Source organism: Mandrillus leucophaeus, unplaced genomic scaffold (genome assembly GCF_000951045.1).
Source record: "Mandrillus leucophaeus isolate KB7577 unplaced genomic scaffold, Mleu.le_1.0 Scaffold801, whole genome shotgun sequence".
Lineage (NCBI taxonomy): Eukaryota > Metazoa > Chordata > Mammalia > Primates > Cercopithecidae > Mandrillus > Mandrillus leucophaeus.
The window spans coordinates 485,242-502,150 of record NW_012108709.1 but is presented as its reverse complement, the minus strand read 5'-3'; the positions used below and the strand labels follow the sequence as shown (position 1 = coordinate 502,150).

The window sequence follows — 16,909 nt, the reverse complement described above, 5'->3', positions numbered from 1 at the left end:
GAGTACCTACAGAGGCCACCAGTGAAATGACAATCCCCACACAGAGTACCTACAGAGGCCACCAGTGAAATGACAATCCCCACACAGAGTACCTACAGAGGCCACCTGCTCTGAGCACCTACAATGTGCCAGCCATTCAGTATTATCTTCTTTAATCAAAATAACAACCAAGGTGGGAATGCCCTCCGTGAGGAAGCTGCAGCTTGGATATGCTCAGTACCTTCTCCAAAGTCAAAAAGCTGATGAGACATGTTAATGCCAGAATTCACATCTGGGCTGTCAGACCAGACCACTCATCTTCTCTCTCCCCTGAAAATGGGGAACCTAACATGAACTAATGAAAATGCAGGCATCTTTAAAATTTTTTTTAACTTTTTTGCTAATCCAAGTGTGGGTTTTCCCTTTTACTTGAAAAGGCTACAGAAGCTCCTATCCCCCAGGCCTGGTAGGGTTCATGCCAATTCATCTTCTGGTGAAAGCATCTTTCTGGTGCTGGAGACAGCAGAGACCACCCCCCGCCCCCCCCACCCCATTGAAGAGGTCCCATAAAGTGTATTGGGAAGGACCTGTTGTAATCATTAACAGAAATCCTCTCTGTGAGGTAATTTCAGACAAATCAAGGCCATTGATCTTTTAAGTGCAGGGATGTGGGTGCCAGGATGCAACATCTCTCCTTGAGGAACCTGCCTGGGAACCCAGTTCATTAGGCCATTTGTTTTTTGTTTATTTGTTTTGTTTTTTTTGATGGAGTCTCGCTCTGTCGCCCAGGCTGGAGTGCAGTGGCGCGATCTCAGCTCACTGCAAGCTCCGCCTCCCGGGTTCACGCCATTCTCCTGCCTCAGCCTCCCGAGTAGCTGGGACTACAGGCGCCAGCCATCATGCCCGGCTAATTTTTTGTATTTTTTGTAGAGACGGGGTTTCACCGTGTTAGCTAAGATGGTCTCTATCTCCTGACCTCGTGATCCGCCCACGTCGGCCTCCCAAAGTGCTGGGATTATAGGCGTGAGCCACCGCGCCCAGCCCATTAGGCCATTTGTAATATGAGTGGCCCTTCAGAGGACCGTGACATGCCTGTCTGGCTCCTCCTTCTTCATATTGATGTCCACATCCACGTGAACAACAAACATTTGATACTGCATTGTTTGCACTGCAATATAAAAATAAACCTTAAAGATAGGCTGGAAAGAACATTCATGAAAATTGAGATCCTGGAGGAAAAAAATGATCTAAAAATGAGCATCCTTTAACCAATAAGGTAGTAAAGTTTTCTCTCTCAGTATCTCATTGGTTACAGCACTAGGGCTATCCCCCTAGAAAAGTCTCATAATTGGACATCAAGAATTTTATAAATGATCACACCAAACTTTAAAGACTTTAGTCTTTGGCAACAAGAGCTCTCTGCCACATTTGTTTAAAAAGCAAATGCAAGGTCAGGCTTTTGAAACAAAGCACTAAAGCTCCAAGACGTATAAGTTCTCATTAAAAATTGTTAACTAAGCTTGATCTAAAAACACACATCAAAAGAAATTAAAGATAAAAGACTCTGTGGATATTTACCATCAGAACCACTGGCAAATAGACAACATTAATGCTTTCAAATTCGAACCTCTGTGACAGTACAAGAGCTGAAGAAATATGGGAGTCCAGAAGGAAAATCTGGTTTAATACAGTATGCTCACATTCTTATTTTCATTCTAGTTTGGTAGCCAGTGCCGCCAAAATTAATTTTCATTAACTTTCAATAAATTATAGCTTAAGCTTTATCTCTCCTCCAGGAAAATAAGTTAATCAACTCGGCCTCAGCTGGAAAAAGTTGTTTTCCTTATTAATAGCTGCTCTTGGTGCCTTCTGGGCCAAGTGACTTGTGTGTATCACTGTCATCATTTTGCAACTTAGCATCTCCCTGACTGCATGAAGGAAGGAAGGAAAACACAAGCTTTGCCCTGTTTATAATATAGCCAGGCAGTCCACACACAAAATAATAATTACTAGCTTTCCTGATGTTTATGTTATGATTTTATGTTATGAAAATATGATTAAAAGTCACTAAAGTTTTTTAAAAAGTCCTGTCTTAATAACAGTGTTCATCTCTGTATCTGTCCCAGTCCAAATCTGCATGTATCCCTGACAGTAATAATGTCTATAAAATACGAATGCACTCCATTTTCTTCATCATGCATGATGGCTCTGTGAAAAAGGAAGAATACAAGTTGCTGGGACAGGCCCACAGAGAGGAGCTACAAAAACAAGGAGGCAGGGCCGGGCGCAGTGGCTCACGCCTGTAATCCCAACACTCTGGGAGGCCAAGGCGGGCGGATCACCTGAGGTCAGGAGTTCAAGACCAGTCTGGCCAACATGGTAAAACCCCGTGTCTACTTAAAAATACAAAAATTAGTGGGGCGTGGTGGCGGGCGCCTGTAATCTCAGCTGCTCAGAAGGCTGAGGGAAGAGAATCACTTGAACCTGGAAGGTAGAGTTTGCAGTGAACCCAGATCTCAGGCTGCACTCCAGCCTGGGCAACAGAGTATGACTCTGTCTCCAAAACAAACAAACAAAAAACAAGGAGGCGAATGACAGGGGAGACAAAGGGCCGAGGGAGAGAGAGGGGAGAGGGAGCCCGGCTGACCCCTGTGTCCTCTGGGACACGACGCCACACAGGTTGGAATCTCCCTGCTAACTGTGATGCTTTGCTACGATACACCAGTATTGTTACCCTTTAATTCTTGATAATGAAAACAAGCATTAAAAGCTTCCCTAACAGCCAGAGCCTCCCCAGAATTATAGTGTCACCACATCTGGGGAGCTGCAAGGCCAATAAAAGTTAATTTGTCCACACCGTCAAAAGAAAACCACTGAGTTCATTAAGGGTGTTTCTTCCTGGAACACATCCACCAGGACTGCTTCAGGGCAAAAAAAAAAAAAAAAAAAGCCTTTATTCGGACATGAAGTGGGCCTGGTTTAGGTGCAAGACCAAGCTATTTACTTTCAAAACTGGGTGTTGTAAGCAGAAGACGACTGGCCTTTTTCCTACTTGTTTGAGGAAATTTAAAATGGGCTACTATGAGTACTATTTGGACAGATGCATCACAAAACTGTGCGAGTCCTATTTTCCTTTTCAGAAGCAAAAGGGTATGTTATCAGTTCACCCAAAAGGGCACTCACACAGATTCCTCATTCATTCACTCATTCATTCACTCAAGCATTATTCAAAAAATATTTCTCGGTCATCTACTCTACTCCTGGCCCTGAGGTGGGCACTGAAAGTTCGCCCGCCAGGGAACACACAAAAACCTCTGCCCACATCGTGCTGACCTTCTCGTGGAGGGAGACAGGGAAAGCGAAATAGCTACAGCTCATGGTATGCTCCATGGCAAGAAGTGTGGTGGAGAAGTCTCAAGCAGGGAGGGAGGGAGAGGTGGGAAGGAAACTGACTTTCACTGGGCATGAAAGGACCGGGCATTACTGATGCACCTCAGGCCCTGATCTGCAGAAGTCACCAAGCTATCAGCTAGGATTGTGAAGAGGAACAAAGACATGCTCCCAGCCAGCAAAACGGCCAGTCCCACAGGACAGAGAAAGTGCATCCGATCATCAGATTCCACGGTGGCATGGTCTGCAAGACAGCCACAAACAAGGTGCTCGGAGTGTGCCAGAGGGTGTGTTGCGCTGCCCGGGAGGGAAGAGAGAAGCCGGGCCAGGACCAAGGATGCGGGCTTACATGAGGGTTAGAACAGCCCCATGGAAGGAGTGCTACTGTTGAGAGTTATGTGATTTTGCTTCCTTAACCCATCAACGATTCCTACATTTTGGAAACAAAGGTCTTCTGGATTTGAAGTGTCTGGGGGCAAGACCTGTGTTTTATTCTTCCAAGCAACTGTTCCCCCACAGGCCATGCACAGAGCGAATGCACAGCAAACACCTGATGAACAGGCCTGGGGAGGCCGGTTCATTATGTTGGCTCATTTGTAGGAAAGTCTGTTAAGGTCTATGACTAGAACACTAAGTAGAAATAACTAGGCTTGTTAAAAATTATCCTGACATGTTAAAGGAGATCACATGGAGTTTACATGTACAGGTGATCCTTCCAGGGTTTAACATCTCAATTGCTGGCTTTAGGGGAATGGGACGTGTGTGATTCTGAGAACTTTGCCCTACCATGGAAAAAAAGTAAGGTAAAGAGAAATGGGATGAAGACAGACCCACCTCAACTTCTGAATGAGCTGTGCTCCAAACATCATTTCTAAGTAATTTGTGTTGAGGTTGCCAGGGTAGCCCTCAAAATCCTTTAATCTATATGGAGATTCAGCATTAGAATGCTGTAAGATCTGTCATGTTCTTAGAGATACATTACTTCCAAGTTCTCACATGGGATTACAAAATAGATCTCCCTTAATCAACTGGGACACAACTGTATGCAAGAAACACTATAGAACATGCATGTTCATATTGAGGGAGATTACACGGGTGTCTGAAAAAGAAGTATTTGCCCTTCCCCAGAAAGACACTCTAGACAAATGGAGAATACTGAGTTAACGGGAACAGCTTTATCACCTGACATACATCTACAGGCGAAAGAGCTGGAGAAAAGAGAAACCAATCATACAATATCAAATCGCATTAACGTTCTCGAAACCCATGAGTGGTGGTTATATTAAAGTAACTCTACCACAGACACTGCTGTTCCGTCATCAAAGTCCGAGCAGAAAACATGGGAGACAGTTTTCCAGAGTTTTACTTAACTGTCAGGAAAAAGCTGCTAAGTTTCTCTGGAACAGGGGTCAATCCAACCCCCACAGATCTGAGGCAAAGACACCTTCTCAGTTATATTTTTCATTTGCTCCTTCATTCATCATTCCATGTATCCACAAACCATCTCCACTGTGACTGGCATGGCAGATATTCATTTGTTGGGCGAACAAAGAGAGATTAGTCTGCCATGACAACATGGCAAGACACGTGTTCTGGCAGAGGACATCGAGCAGAGGCGAGGACAGTGGGGGAGAGCCAGCCAAAGGGTCCGTGAAGAGCAGCTGATGGAGCTGCTCTGGCAGAGCTCTCAGAAGGTGGCAGCCAGGCAGCTGGAGAGGCGTCAACACTCACCCCTGTTTGACATCCCAAAGGCAGGGGAGAAGAGGGGCAGTACTCCTAACAGCCTTACCAGTACGGAGGGTCACTGTGAATTTGTGCTCTTCAAATTGCAACTTCAGTTTTTACCACTAACAACTTCCTTTGTCTGCTTGGAGATCCAAGGCCAGCAAGGATCTCAGAACTGCCCAGCTTAACTTTAGCAAGCTGGGTGCTGGCTGACAGATGGCTCCTATCAGCTACTGGGAAAAAGGGAACAGACAAGCCATCACCAAAAACCAGTACTGCCTTTGACTGATGAAGGGGTGATCTCGGGAGTTGGTTAAGAAAATCGACTTCATATTCTTTTAGCAACCATAAATTAGCTGTTCCCTCAAATTCTAGCATTTAACAGCTCAAATGCTTATGACAATGTAGTTGCATTTCCATGAGTATATGCTGAAGTCTAAATCCACTTTAGCTGTAAAGAGCTGACATCTGAAATAAGTACACGTCCAGGGCATAATCTGGCAAACTCCTGGTGAGACCTTAGATTCAGAACAAGCCAAATCTACTGCTCAGAGTGGCTCTCAAACATAGGAGGGATTCACTGAAACCAGCGCCTTTACTACTTTTTGAAACATAATTTCTCCCAGCAATAGTAGTGGTATCATTTTATGCCTCTAATTAATGTCACTTTGAGACTATTAAGTGAAAAAGCCCTTCAAGATGCTGACATAAATGATGGCTTCGTTATCAAGAAGAGACAGCTAGTGCACAAACCTGGGTAAGAATGCAGAAGAAAAAAACGGTTGTTGCATCCAGTAAGAAAACGGAAAGAACAAGAGAGATCAAACGGGAGAGAATAAATTAACGGCGAAAGAATTTTCTTTGAGAGCAGAGACCATGCCTTTTTTATTTCTGTCACAACCACCATCGATAGCTTAGGTCCATACAGGCAAACCTAGAATACAGCTTCTGAACTAATTCAGTGTGACAACTTCAATACGCTATATGATGAATGTTTTGAAGGCCACACTTAGACGGTCATGCCTTGATTTCAGCATTATCCAACGTGGATAATACTAGGAGATAATACTCTCACATACTGGAAGCTCTGAACTTGCTGAAAATTAACAAGCCATTTAAAAGAGCAGCAAACCAGCAACGGGGCCGCTTGCCCTCCTGTGTACTGTATACTGAATACATCTTCCAAGGAGGGGCTCACAGCATGCTGCTTGAACTCTGCAACCAGACCAGGTACACACAAATGCCCCATCCAGTCACCCAGGAATGTGAGAAGAGAACTTTCCATTGAGAATTTAAATCATATGAAGGAAATAGTGTTGTGGGACTACGGCAGTAAAAGCAGCACATTTAAATCAATCCAATAACCTAATACTAGTACTGTCATTACTCTTAGGTACTGTAAAATTAGTTTCCACTTGCTAACCATTCCTCTACGAGATGCTTGTCCCTTTCTCGGTGTTTGCTTCTAATGATAGCACAGTGAGACTTTTCTTTTTTTTTTTTTCTTCTTTCTTGACCTTTTAACCAAACAATTCATGTTTTGTTATGATTGCCTCAGAGTTGTTAGTCCTGCCTCTCAGGCCCCATCTTCAAGGTCTCGGAGACACGGCGCAGCTTGGATGTGGCTGGGAAGAAAGCTCGCAGTGACCTTTCTCTGACATTTCTCAACACCCTTTCCTAACACCCAGGGCCCTGCTGACTTAGATCTCCCTGTGGTGCCGGCATGAAAGAGCAGATGCCGTCCAGCCCTCCCGTGCCCTGCTCCTTGCCGCCCAGGACGTGGCCATGGTGCGGCTCTCAGGCTGACGCCGGCAGACACTGCTTCTCCTTTATCGTTCCTGCAGTGGGGTCACAAAAACTGCAGCACCAGCTCTGCCATGGGCCTGCCCTTCTTAGTTTCTTTTCAAATGTCTGTCTGTGATGCCCTTTTTTGCTAATGGTCCGTAAAAGGAATAACTGAAAACACGCATACCCCAAATTGTCACCAGTTTTTAAAATAAATATACAAAGGTGCGTATATTCCCTCTTTTGCTCTGTCCAAAAAGGAATAACTGAGGACTTGCATGCCCCAAATTGTCACCACTTTTTAAAATACATTTACAAAGGTATGTATGTGTGTGTATTTACCAACAAAAAAAATTCAGGTATGTTACATATTTGTAAGTATACAAGTATATATATGTATTTGTACATTCAGGAATTGCTGATAATAACAGCTGAAGAATTAGAGCCGATTATTATAAAGGTATAAGGTAGCTGGAGAAACTGGGGAACTGCATGCTGAGCTAAACCTGAGAGGTCCAGGCTATCACAGAGAGGTGGCCCTGAGGTTTCCTTTAAAGGAGGGTGCACTGGCTAGAGCTCCACACTGTGTTCTGTAAGTCAAGTTTATTTTACTTTCTTTAAAGTAGAGCGAAGTCCTGTGAAGACAGGTGGTTCACTATGAAATAGAAGTGTAAATGACTCAAAAACTGGACTCCACCAAAACTACCCTGTAAAATTGGCTTGTCCAGATCCCTTCTGTTTCGAACAGAGCATCCTCTTCTCTTTCATGCACTGTCGCAGATTCTATGTTCTCAGCTTCCCTATTAACAGTTCGTATCCAGGCTCCTCTAACAGGCAAGCCCACCTTGACCAAGGAGTGTTCAAAAGGCATCAAGCAAGGGGAGGTCCAGGGTCCCCCGATTGGTCCCTGGGATAAAACTCAGTTCTAGAAGGATGGGAGGCTAGAGGGTCAACAGAACAGAAAACAAAAGCACCAAAAAAAGAGAGTGCCTTGGACTTGTGACACTGTCCCTGGTGCTGAATGCGATGTTTTCCAAGCTACATGCATTGTTAAGCGAATACTTACAACTAACTGCTATGGGACAATAAATAGTGAATGCCACAAAATCCGTATTTACAATGGACATGCTTATCATTAGCACCCAAAGGAGTTCATGTAGGGAGAAAAATGAAGACTAGCACTTTTCACAATTTATATTTGTCAGGGTTTTTTTCCACACTCAGTTGGAATTCTTTAAATAGACAGATGTGTTATTCTGGACTTCGATACGAAAATACAAACATGGACTCTATGACTTGGCTACATTAACATTAACTGAATGCCCAGAAGGTACCAGGTATTGTATCACGCATAGAGTTACAAGTCTGTGTATAATACAGGCTCCTCAGAGCAAAAGGGAAGAGTGCTTTACAAAGGTAGCAATTAATCTGCAAGACAGAAAATTTATAATTTGTGACCCAAATGTTCTTCTACTGCAGCTTTTACATCAATAACCTAAGCTTTCTCCTCTCTAAACTTCTAATTCACAAAAGATTTCCAGCCCTACAGTCACTGGAGAAGTATCTGCTCTAGCAGTTTAAAGTTTTTAGATTGTTCTGCCTTATGGCAATGGCAATATAGAAAGAGAATCATTCAAAGTACTATTTTCTGACGTGTTTCCAAGTGGAGAAGGAAAAAATAGGGAAATTCCATAACAGCACTCTGTGTTCCCTGTCCTGTAGAAATAACTTATCTGTTTCATCTCTATTTGGAGAACATATTCAGATGCTGCAGCCCAATTATTAATGTGACCATAAAATTATCAGTGAAGCCAAACCCTACAGCTTGGAAGCTTCAAGGACAATTAGATGGATTATCAAAGCAATAAGTACAATGGATTACATAGTTTTAAGCCCTCTATTGAGAACACTCGTGCTTAATAAAATTTTAGCAGGCATACCCTGATTGACATCAGCTGCTGGCAGCTGCCTGTGAATTAACCACATGACAAGGTCAACACTTTAAATTTTATTCACAAATTAATCTCCTGCTGACATTTATGGACTCCAAACAATTGATTCCTTTAAACAAAAGGAAGATCCTAAACAAAACTTAAACAATACCTCACCTTCATGGTAATGAAGTCCTAAAAATAATTCTCGCACATGGGAGAAACATACATATATTTAGAAACGGACAGACCACCCATTATGTTTCCAACTAGCTGAAAAAAGGATGACCACAGATACATCTCCAAACAAAGAAAACATAATGACTCCTTTGCTTCTTACCAACAAACATCAGCCAAACCACGCCATTTTCTCAGGAATTGGTGAACTGGGCTGGGTTGTAAATAAAGGAAGCAAGAGGAAGGACATTGAGTGAAAATGATGTTACAGAAGGAGAAGATAGAGAATAAAAGTCAAGAAGTGTTTCCATGTCATTCAACCACCTATAAGAAAACCTCTATAGTGGCTTCCCATTCAATTTAAAATAATGCCCAGAGGGCCTCTCATTTCATACACATGTCCTCATCTCTCACCACTCTCACCTGCCGCATCTGGCCTTTTTCTCTGACCTGCAAAGAGAAGGAGCATCATTTCCACTGCAGGATGTTAACACGGGATGGTCTTTGTGTTTGCAACACCCAACCCTGGATCAACAGATGACTGACTGCTTTTTTATTACCATCCAGGTCTCACTAAAAATGTCACCTCCTTAGAGTTCATTCTAGGCCAGACTGCTTCACAACACTTCCTTAACACTCAGCAGTATCAAAATTATCTAGCCGTTCGCTCATTCATGCATTTATGTTGCCCTTCTGCCACTCCCACGCCACGGTGAGCTTTGTGAGGAAAAGGACTCTATCTTATTTGCAAATGTCTCCTGTAGAGCCAGAAAAATGTTTGACACTTAGTAGGTACTTAATAACTATTTGCTTACTGACGGTAACGGGGACATATGTGCTTTCTACAAAGTGATTGCAGTAAAGTCTTTTCAGGATGGGCTTCAGAAAAGCAATTTCTTGGCCAGGCTCGGTGGCTCACACCTGTAATCTCAGCACTTTGGGTGGCCGAGGCAGGAAAATCACTTGAGGTTGGGAGTTCGAGACCAGCCTGACCAAAATGAAGAAACCCTGTCTGTACTAAAAATACAAAATTAGCCAGATATGGTGGCACATGCCTGTAATCCCAGCTAGTCGGGAGGCTGAGGCAGGAGAATCGCTTGAACCCAGATCGTGCCATGGTACTCCAGCCTGGACAACAAGAGCAAAACTTGGTCTCAAAAAAAAAAAAGAAAAAGAAAAAGAAAAGCAACTTCTTACTGAAGAACCCCAAGGTCCTGGAAGATTCCTCTTGTACATTTCAGGTGCCTGAAGCCTTTGTCCTCTCATTGTCAGGTCCATTGCCTATCCCAAGCTGCCAATTACATGTGGTGCAGAACACCGGCCTCAGAGTACAAGCAAGGTGACAGGGAACATGAGAAGCCTGAGGTCTAAGAATAATGAGATCCTGGACCTGAAGTGTGACTGTATTCGCCTCTGTAAGTGAGGCTAGCATAATTAGAAGGCTCAGGGCTCTAATGCAAGTGAGGCACTGGGAAACTTGGACACTGGGCGAGAAAGGAGTGTTGATGTTGATGAGGCTTGATAGAGATTTGCCCTGAGGTTTAGGTCAGGAAGGTGCCATAAGCTTAGAATTCACACTTTCCTGTAAGCACAAAAAGAGTGCCTTCAGAAAACTGTTAAATACCCCCGGTTTGGCCCACTGTAAGAACCTAAAATTTGGATATGACTAGCACCTATAGACAAGTATTAGGTACTCTTTCTCCTGACTGTAGGTTTATACCCACCAGCACAACACAATAGTAGAGCAGTACCTCATATGCAACCCAAGCCAACGGTTTAACAATACATTCAGCATGGACCATGCTAGCACCTGAGCTCAAGTGGCACTTATTTCACTGTGCAAAATGACCTTGGTCAGCACTGAGCTTAGAGCCAAGCTCCAGTAGAATTAGCTGATGGAAAAAGGCTATAAGTCTATATAGGGCAAGAGAGAAGGGAGAAGAGTGATGTCATGATGTGGAAGAGTCTTGGCATGGGGTGGACGAATCTGGAGCCAGGTGGGAAGGTGCAGGAAGAATGCATTCTTGGGGCTTGCCTTGAGGAGGAAAGGGGTAAGGACTGAAAACTCACCGTGTCTGATGAGGAACAAGGGGAAGGGATAAGACACAGGCTGTTCATCCCCGTCTCCCTTGACAAAGCCAACGGGAGAATGGAATGGCCTGATGTGAGGTTCCAAAGGCGCCCAAAGTGGGAGGTGATGATGAAAAGACAATAGAGACAGCCATACTGTCACTCCAATTCCGGTTGAAATATGATGAATCACAGGAAGTGCTTGGCAACACTTTGGAGCAGAATATGGTCACTTGATCAACGACCTGCACGGAACTGAGAGGTCAGCTCTGAGTTTTGCAAGCCCACTGAGACAATCACGGCATGTAGCAGACAATCCTTTTGTCAAATGTTGATGTAGCAGAAAATATAATGAGGAAAACAAGTTATTTTCAATTTAGAACCCATGATGCAGAGAAGTTTACATAGCAAAGGGGATAAAAAATACTGACTAGCAATGTTGACAGAAGACTTTCTGTGCACACTGTTACTCTGGTGAGTAGCTCTGTACATGGAAATTTGCCCCCAAAGTGTTTATAAGCCAATTCAGATGGAAGCTTTTCTCCTGTCACAAATTTAACATTCCGGTTATCATATCTGTGCCTGGACATAAAATAATATTCAGAAAATACAAATCTGCATGTTAAAAATGTCAGAGAGGAAAGGCTGGATGAAATAGGAGAAACCGTGAGAGCACAAAACAGCCCCCAACTGTTCCTGGGTGGCTGGACCAAGAAATAGCCAAGGCAACTCCAGCCTGGTCCAGAAAATTCTCATCATCAACCCCTTTATGTGTATACAACCTTCAACAATCTACTACAGAAAGACCCCAAGGTTATTATTATTAATTTTTTAACTAGGGGGGAGAATCAGCAACCTCCCCCACAAAGGCCAAAATCTGCCTGGCCTCGGGGGTCTGACAGAACTCACCAGAGAATAAAGTCAGAGAAAGTAATTCAGAAGTTATGGCAATGACAGTAAGACATTCTAACATAAGGCTTGGCATTTTTTTTTTTCTCTAAAGAGCCAGAAAGTAAATGTTCAGGGATTTGCAGACCAAGAGGCAAAATTGAGGATACTAGAAATAGGTATTTTCATAAAAATTTTCACCATTTTATTGATAAAAGTAAAAACTTTATTGATGGACACTGAAATGTGAATTTCAGATCATTTCCATGTGTCACAAATATTATATGCTTTCAATTTCTTTTTCAAGCACTTAAAAATGTAAAATCCATTCTTAGTTTGCTGGACAAAACCAGGCCCCAGCGGGATTTGGCCTGCAGGCCGCACTTAGCCAGTCCTGGTTCTAGCAGGACAGGCGGGGGTAGAGCAAACATAAGCCATGGAGTCAGCATATGTATCTGTGGTTGGTTTTTCCTCAAAGTTTCTTCAAAACACCATAAATCTGCATTGAAACATCTGAAATTCCCTGTGCTTATAACAAAATTATATTATTTACTTCATCCAGGAGCGTATGTTCACTTCTAAATTTAATTTAAATACCATCTTAGCTGTAGTGTTGCATTGGTTCTGTACAAGGAAAGCAGAGACAGGAGCAAACTGGGAAACACGCATTAATCAATTTCCATGACCATGATGTGCTTGGCATTGGGAAGGCATCTGATTTGAGGCATCTGCTCTATAAAGCCAGTGACCCCCAGCCACCGCTTGTAATGCTCTCCTGTTCTTATCTTGTAGGCTTTCATATCGGACGGGGCAAGACACAGCTAATTGTGACACATGCAGGAACAGTGCATGTATTATCTATAGGTATGTTAACGTTCTCCTCTTCCCACTTTCTTATTATGAGTGACAAATGATGTTTACCCACAAATGCAAGAACAATCTGGGGCCATGCTGGGATGATTCTATCAGCCAAAAAGGGAAGGACCTTACTTGATTGTAACTCTAAGCTACCTCCAAATACTCCACCCCAAGTATAGAACCATGGGATGTGGGAGAGCTTGAACTCATTTATCTTGCAAATGTATCTTAGTGGTTTCAAGAATTGGTATAAGTTTGATGGCTTGCTCCCTTGGAACTGATAGCCATGAGCCCTGGGCTGTGTGGTCTGGAAAGGTTGTAAAATACAGTCCCTTCAGAGGGTATAGATCAAAGGCTTGAAACCACACCATATGTGCTAGGAATACCATGGGAACACCTGGGCTGCTCACACCAAATGTGTAATTTTATTTCCTGGGAACTCTCAAGAATTGTGCCGCTTGCCTGTCTCCGGGCAGAATCCCCTCTCCAGAGCCCCTACAGCTGTTCTTGTGGTTTTTAATTTGTTGTTTGTATGACTGACATCAACAAAAATACAGCAGAAACTCCCAACAGGAAGAAGCTGTGTTTGGCTTTCATCAGTAATTTAGGATTTTAAGATACAGTCAAAACCTTCAGAAGGATTGCTATCCTTTTTTCTTTTCTTTTTGCAAATGTAATTTTTCACAAACAAAATATAAAAGTAGTGAGAAATGTTATAAGTTCTTTTTTTTAAAGTTTAGACTGGAGAATAATTTTAGTGATCCACCAAATTATCAAAAAACAATTATCAAACCAAACACCCTCTAAAAAGTTACTCAAAGTTACTGTCCTCTACATTAAGAACACAGACATGGGGAGAGCAAAGAGGCTTGAGGTTACACAATCTTGAACCCATCAGGGTTCTCCCCCAAGGGAAAGCCTAGATCTGGCCATCTACGCCTCCGATCCAGACACAACATACCAGCCTCCGGCCCAGGTTCCTTAAAAGCAAAGGCGAAGTTGGGTCACCTGGAGACCTTGTCTCGGAGGAGGCAGAAGAAACCACAGACAGAGATGGGCACCGAAGTCCACATTAGCACATTCCTTAACCGCAGAGGTTCTCAATCAGTGGGCCATTTGCAAAGTCTGGAAGAAGACGTTTTCAGTTGCCCACAGCTGAGGAGCTGCTGCTGGTTATCTAGCAGGTAGAGGCCAGGAATGCTGCTGACATCCTATGCTGCCTGCACAGGGCAGCCCCCCAACCAAGAGCTATCCAGTCCCAAACGTCAATAGTACTGAGGCTGAAAAAGCCTACCTTACAGAAACCACGCCCACCTTAGAGTGTTGTAAGAGGCACACACAAACTGGTAAGGCCTCCTGGCAGAAGGAAGGGAGGAGGGGCCCCTGCAGCAGCCTGGCATGGCACACCAAGCTGCTGACTGTTCTTGGCAATTGCCAATGAGGAGGTTAAAATGAGGCATCCATGCAGGTCTTTTCTTCAACAATTCCTCCAAATTAGAAACTCAATGATAGCAACAGATCAGAGAAGTTTGCTTAATGGGAAACTTTTCACTCCACTCATGTTGCAAAAGAGAATTCTGAATCAACAATGAAGGGTTATAATGCTGACCCAAAACTATCCTTCACCAATATCAGTACGTTAGGAAGTGTAGAGTGCAGATGACCCAGCATATACTCAGGGCTCAGCTTCTGTCACTTCGGGAGCTAAAGTTCATACTGTCTTTAACGCAACCAAGCAACAGTGAGTCAAGACATCCAGGGTAGGTTCAGAGAATGAGCTGTTCAGCCTAAACCTACATAATATTCTGTGGGTGATCGGGGGAAAAAAAAAAAATATATATATATATATATAAAAATACTGTCTAACGTAACTGAAATAATATAAATGAATTTAGCTCTAAATCCAGAACTCACTCCTATAAAAAGTGATATTAAAAGTGACTAAGTGTCTGAAGGGCAGAAATCTGTGTTTTCAGGAATTACTCGAGTGGTCACTGTTTTGAACTGGCTCAATCACCACTCTACATGAATCCCAATACATCAGCCACTGGTCCACTTGCTAAAAGAACTGGGAGTGACCAAGCACCACAGGAATTTGCCAAGATTTAGGAAGACTCACTAGGTAGAGGGTGAGGCACTGTGATTGCTCTGATTATCTCATATGAACAAGGCAAATGCATGACTACTCATTGAGAATTTTACTGCAGATGCAATTTTACAGACGGCTGATTTTGGTGGCATCCTCAGAAACTGAATAGAGATGTGGCCCTCGATAGCCAGCAGACCCAACTGTCACCTCCTTATAAATGGGAGAAGCATCCTGGAAGAGGTAGTGTTTGAGGAAAAGTGGAATTTTAGATCTTTCTTTCCTGATTTTTAAAATCACTCCCTTTGGAGTGATCACAATGACAAAACATCCCTACAACAGCCAAACTTCTGCTGCAAACAGAAGTTACCCTGGAAGGCTTTTGGTCCCAGGACGTCTGCAGAGTAATATTTCGGCTGGATTCCCACTGCCTCCCAAAGCCTTTATTTCATTGAGTCCTGTCAATGAAACAAACTAGTGTGAAACTCAAGAAATGAACCAGTATTCAAATAAAGACTGCACTATGACTACCAAGTTGAACATAGACAGCTCATCAAATGCTGCTTCCTAAATTCCCTATCATGTTATAACAGAAATAATTAAAGTTTAACAATGACTCTTAAGGTGGTTATTATGTTGGATAAGAGTTTTCTGAGGTCTGTAGGAAGAGATGATAATGGCAGTGAAAGCTCACTTCTGGTCCATTAATTGAAAAATCAATCAATGGGGAAATCATAAAAAAATGACATGTACCTAACTTAAACCTGTTATTTTAATTTGAATCGCATGAATTGAAATCTCACATTTAAATGATTTCAAGTTAGGGCAGCCTTCAGAGGTGAGGCCCAGATGTTTTCGTTGAATGTGGGCACCCCCACTACAGTTCCAAGTTATCCACCATGAGTCACACCGATTTTCCTGTCTTTAAAGTGGAGCAAAGGTGGCAGAATCTGAGATCAGAATCCTTCTGAATCCACACTTGGCCTGTCCCTACCTTTTTCATTGAATATTTTGTGGTAGCCCGCTCTTTCCAAAGCATTGAACTCACAGCAATGACTATCTTCTCATGCCTTATTGGTTCGCATGACATTCAATAATCACATCATTTCAATAGTGGGTACTAACTGTATAAACAGGTCCAGGAACAAATCTAGCATCCTCTTGGTAAGCATGAAACTTGAGAAGTAAGAACAGAGAGTCACAGGACAAAGACTGAGAAGTCAGTCGGTTAAGGGTGCCAACATCATGGGTGCACCACTTACAGCGTGAAAGGCCAGGGCCATGTGGTTAATCTACTATGTCAGCTAAGAGGGCTTATGTAATCCTATCTGACTACCAAACACTGGTATACTAGGAGGAACAGATACTTGGACTGGCTGTGGGAAGCCTCAGGTCTGTCTGATTCTGCCCCGGAGGCTGAGCGCTGCTGATACACAGGGACAGGTAACTTCCCTCAGGGTCCCACTGAGCAAAGAGAAAGGGGAGGGTAAGCAATGGGGACTGAGCTGGATGACTTCGCAGCTTGCGGTCAGTCCGGTGAGTCAACCCCCAAATGTCAGAAGCTTAAGAATAGAAGTTTCTTTGGTAGAAAACTATTCAAAACCCAGTGAGTCCTTGAGCAGGAAGAATCACCTATTCAGGTGACCCAGTAGCAGTGCACATGGGGGGCCACAGCATCGCGGAAGTATAGACTCCCAGTGAGCCAGAGGGTGTCTCCAAATTTCAAAGGCTTTACAAATCTAAGTCCATGTCTTGTTCTCACATGAAAACTTACAGGCAAGTCCTCCTTCAATTCCTGCATACGAATCTGTAGAGATACAACCCCAGCAGCAGGGGAAAGTGTAGCTCAGGTCACAGTCCCTGCGGTCGGCGGTCGGGTCAAAGCCTGGCTCTTAGTTGCAAGGGCCTCAATCCGGGAACTCAGGAACTTTGCTGTGAGTCCCTACACCACCATTACAACCCACTTCTCCATGTGCACCATGGGATGCCTGGAACACCCTGGGATTGGGTAGCTTAAAGG

General features: G+C 43.4%; 2 protein-coding genes across 2 annotated transcripts in view; one reads left to right on the top strand and one right to left on the bottom strand.

The window, feature by feature from the left end:
- The window catches only part of DOCK1 (dedicator of cytokinesis 1), a 545,861-nt gene that overhangs the window by 311,676 nt on the left and 217,276 nt on the right, over positions 1 to 16,909 (bottom strand). The gene's annotated exons all lie outside the window — the stretch shown is intronic.
- Positions 1 to 16,909, top strand: part of FAM196A (family with sequence similarity 196, member A) — a 58,018-nt gene that overhangs the window by 26,797 nt on the left and 14,312 nt on the right. The window contains exon 4 of the mRNA XM_011967589.1: positions 12,738 to 12,809. Coding sequence (XP_011822979.1) covers positions 12,738 to 12,809 — 72 coding nt within the window. The remainder of the gene's footprint in view (positions 1 to 12,737; positions 12,810 to 16,909) is intronic.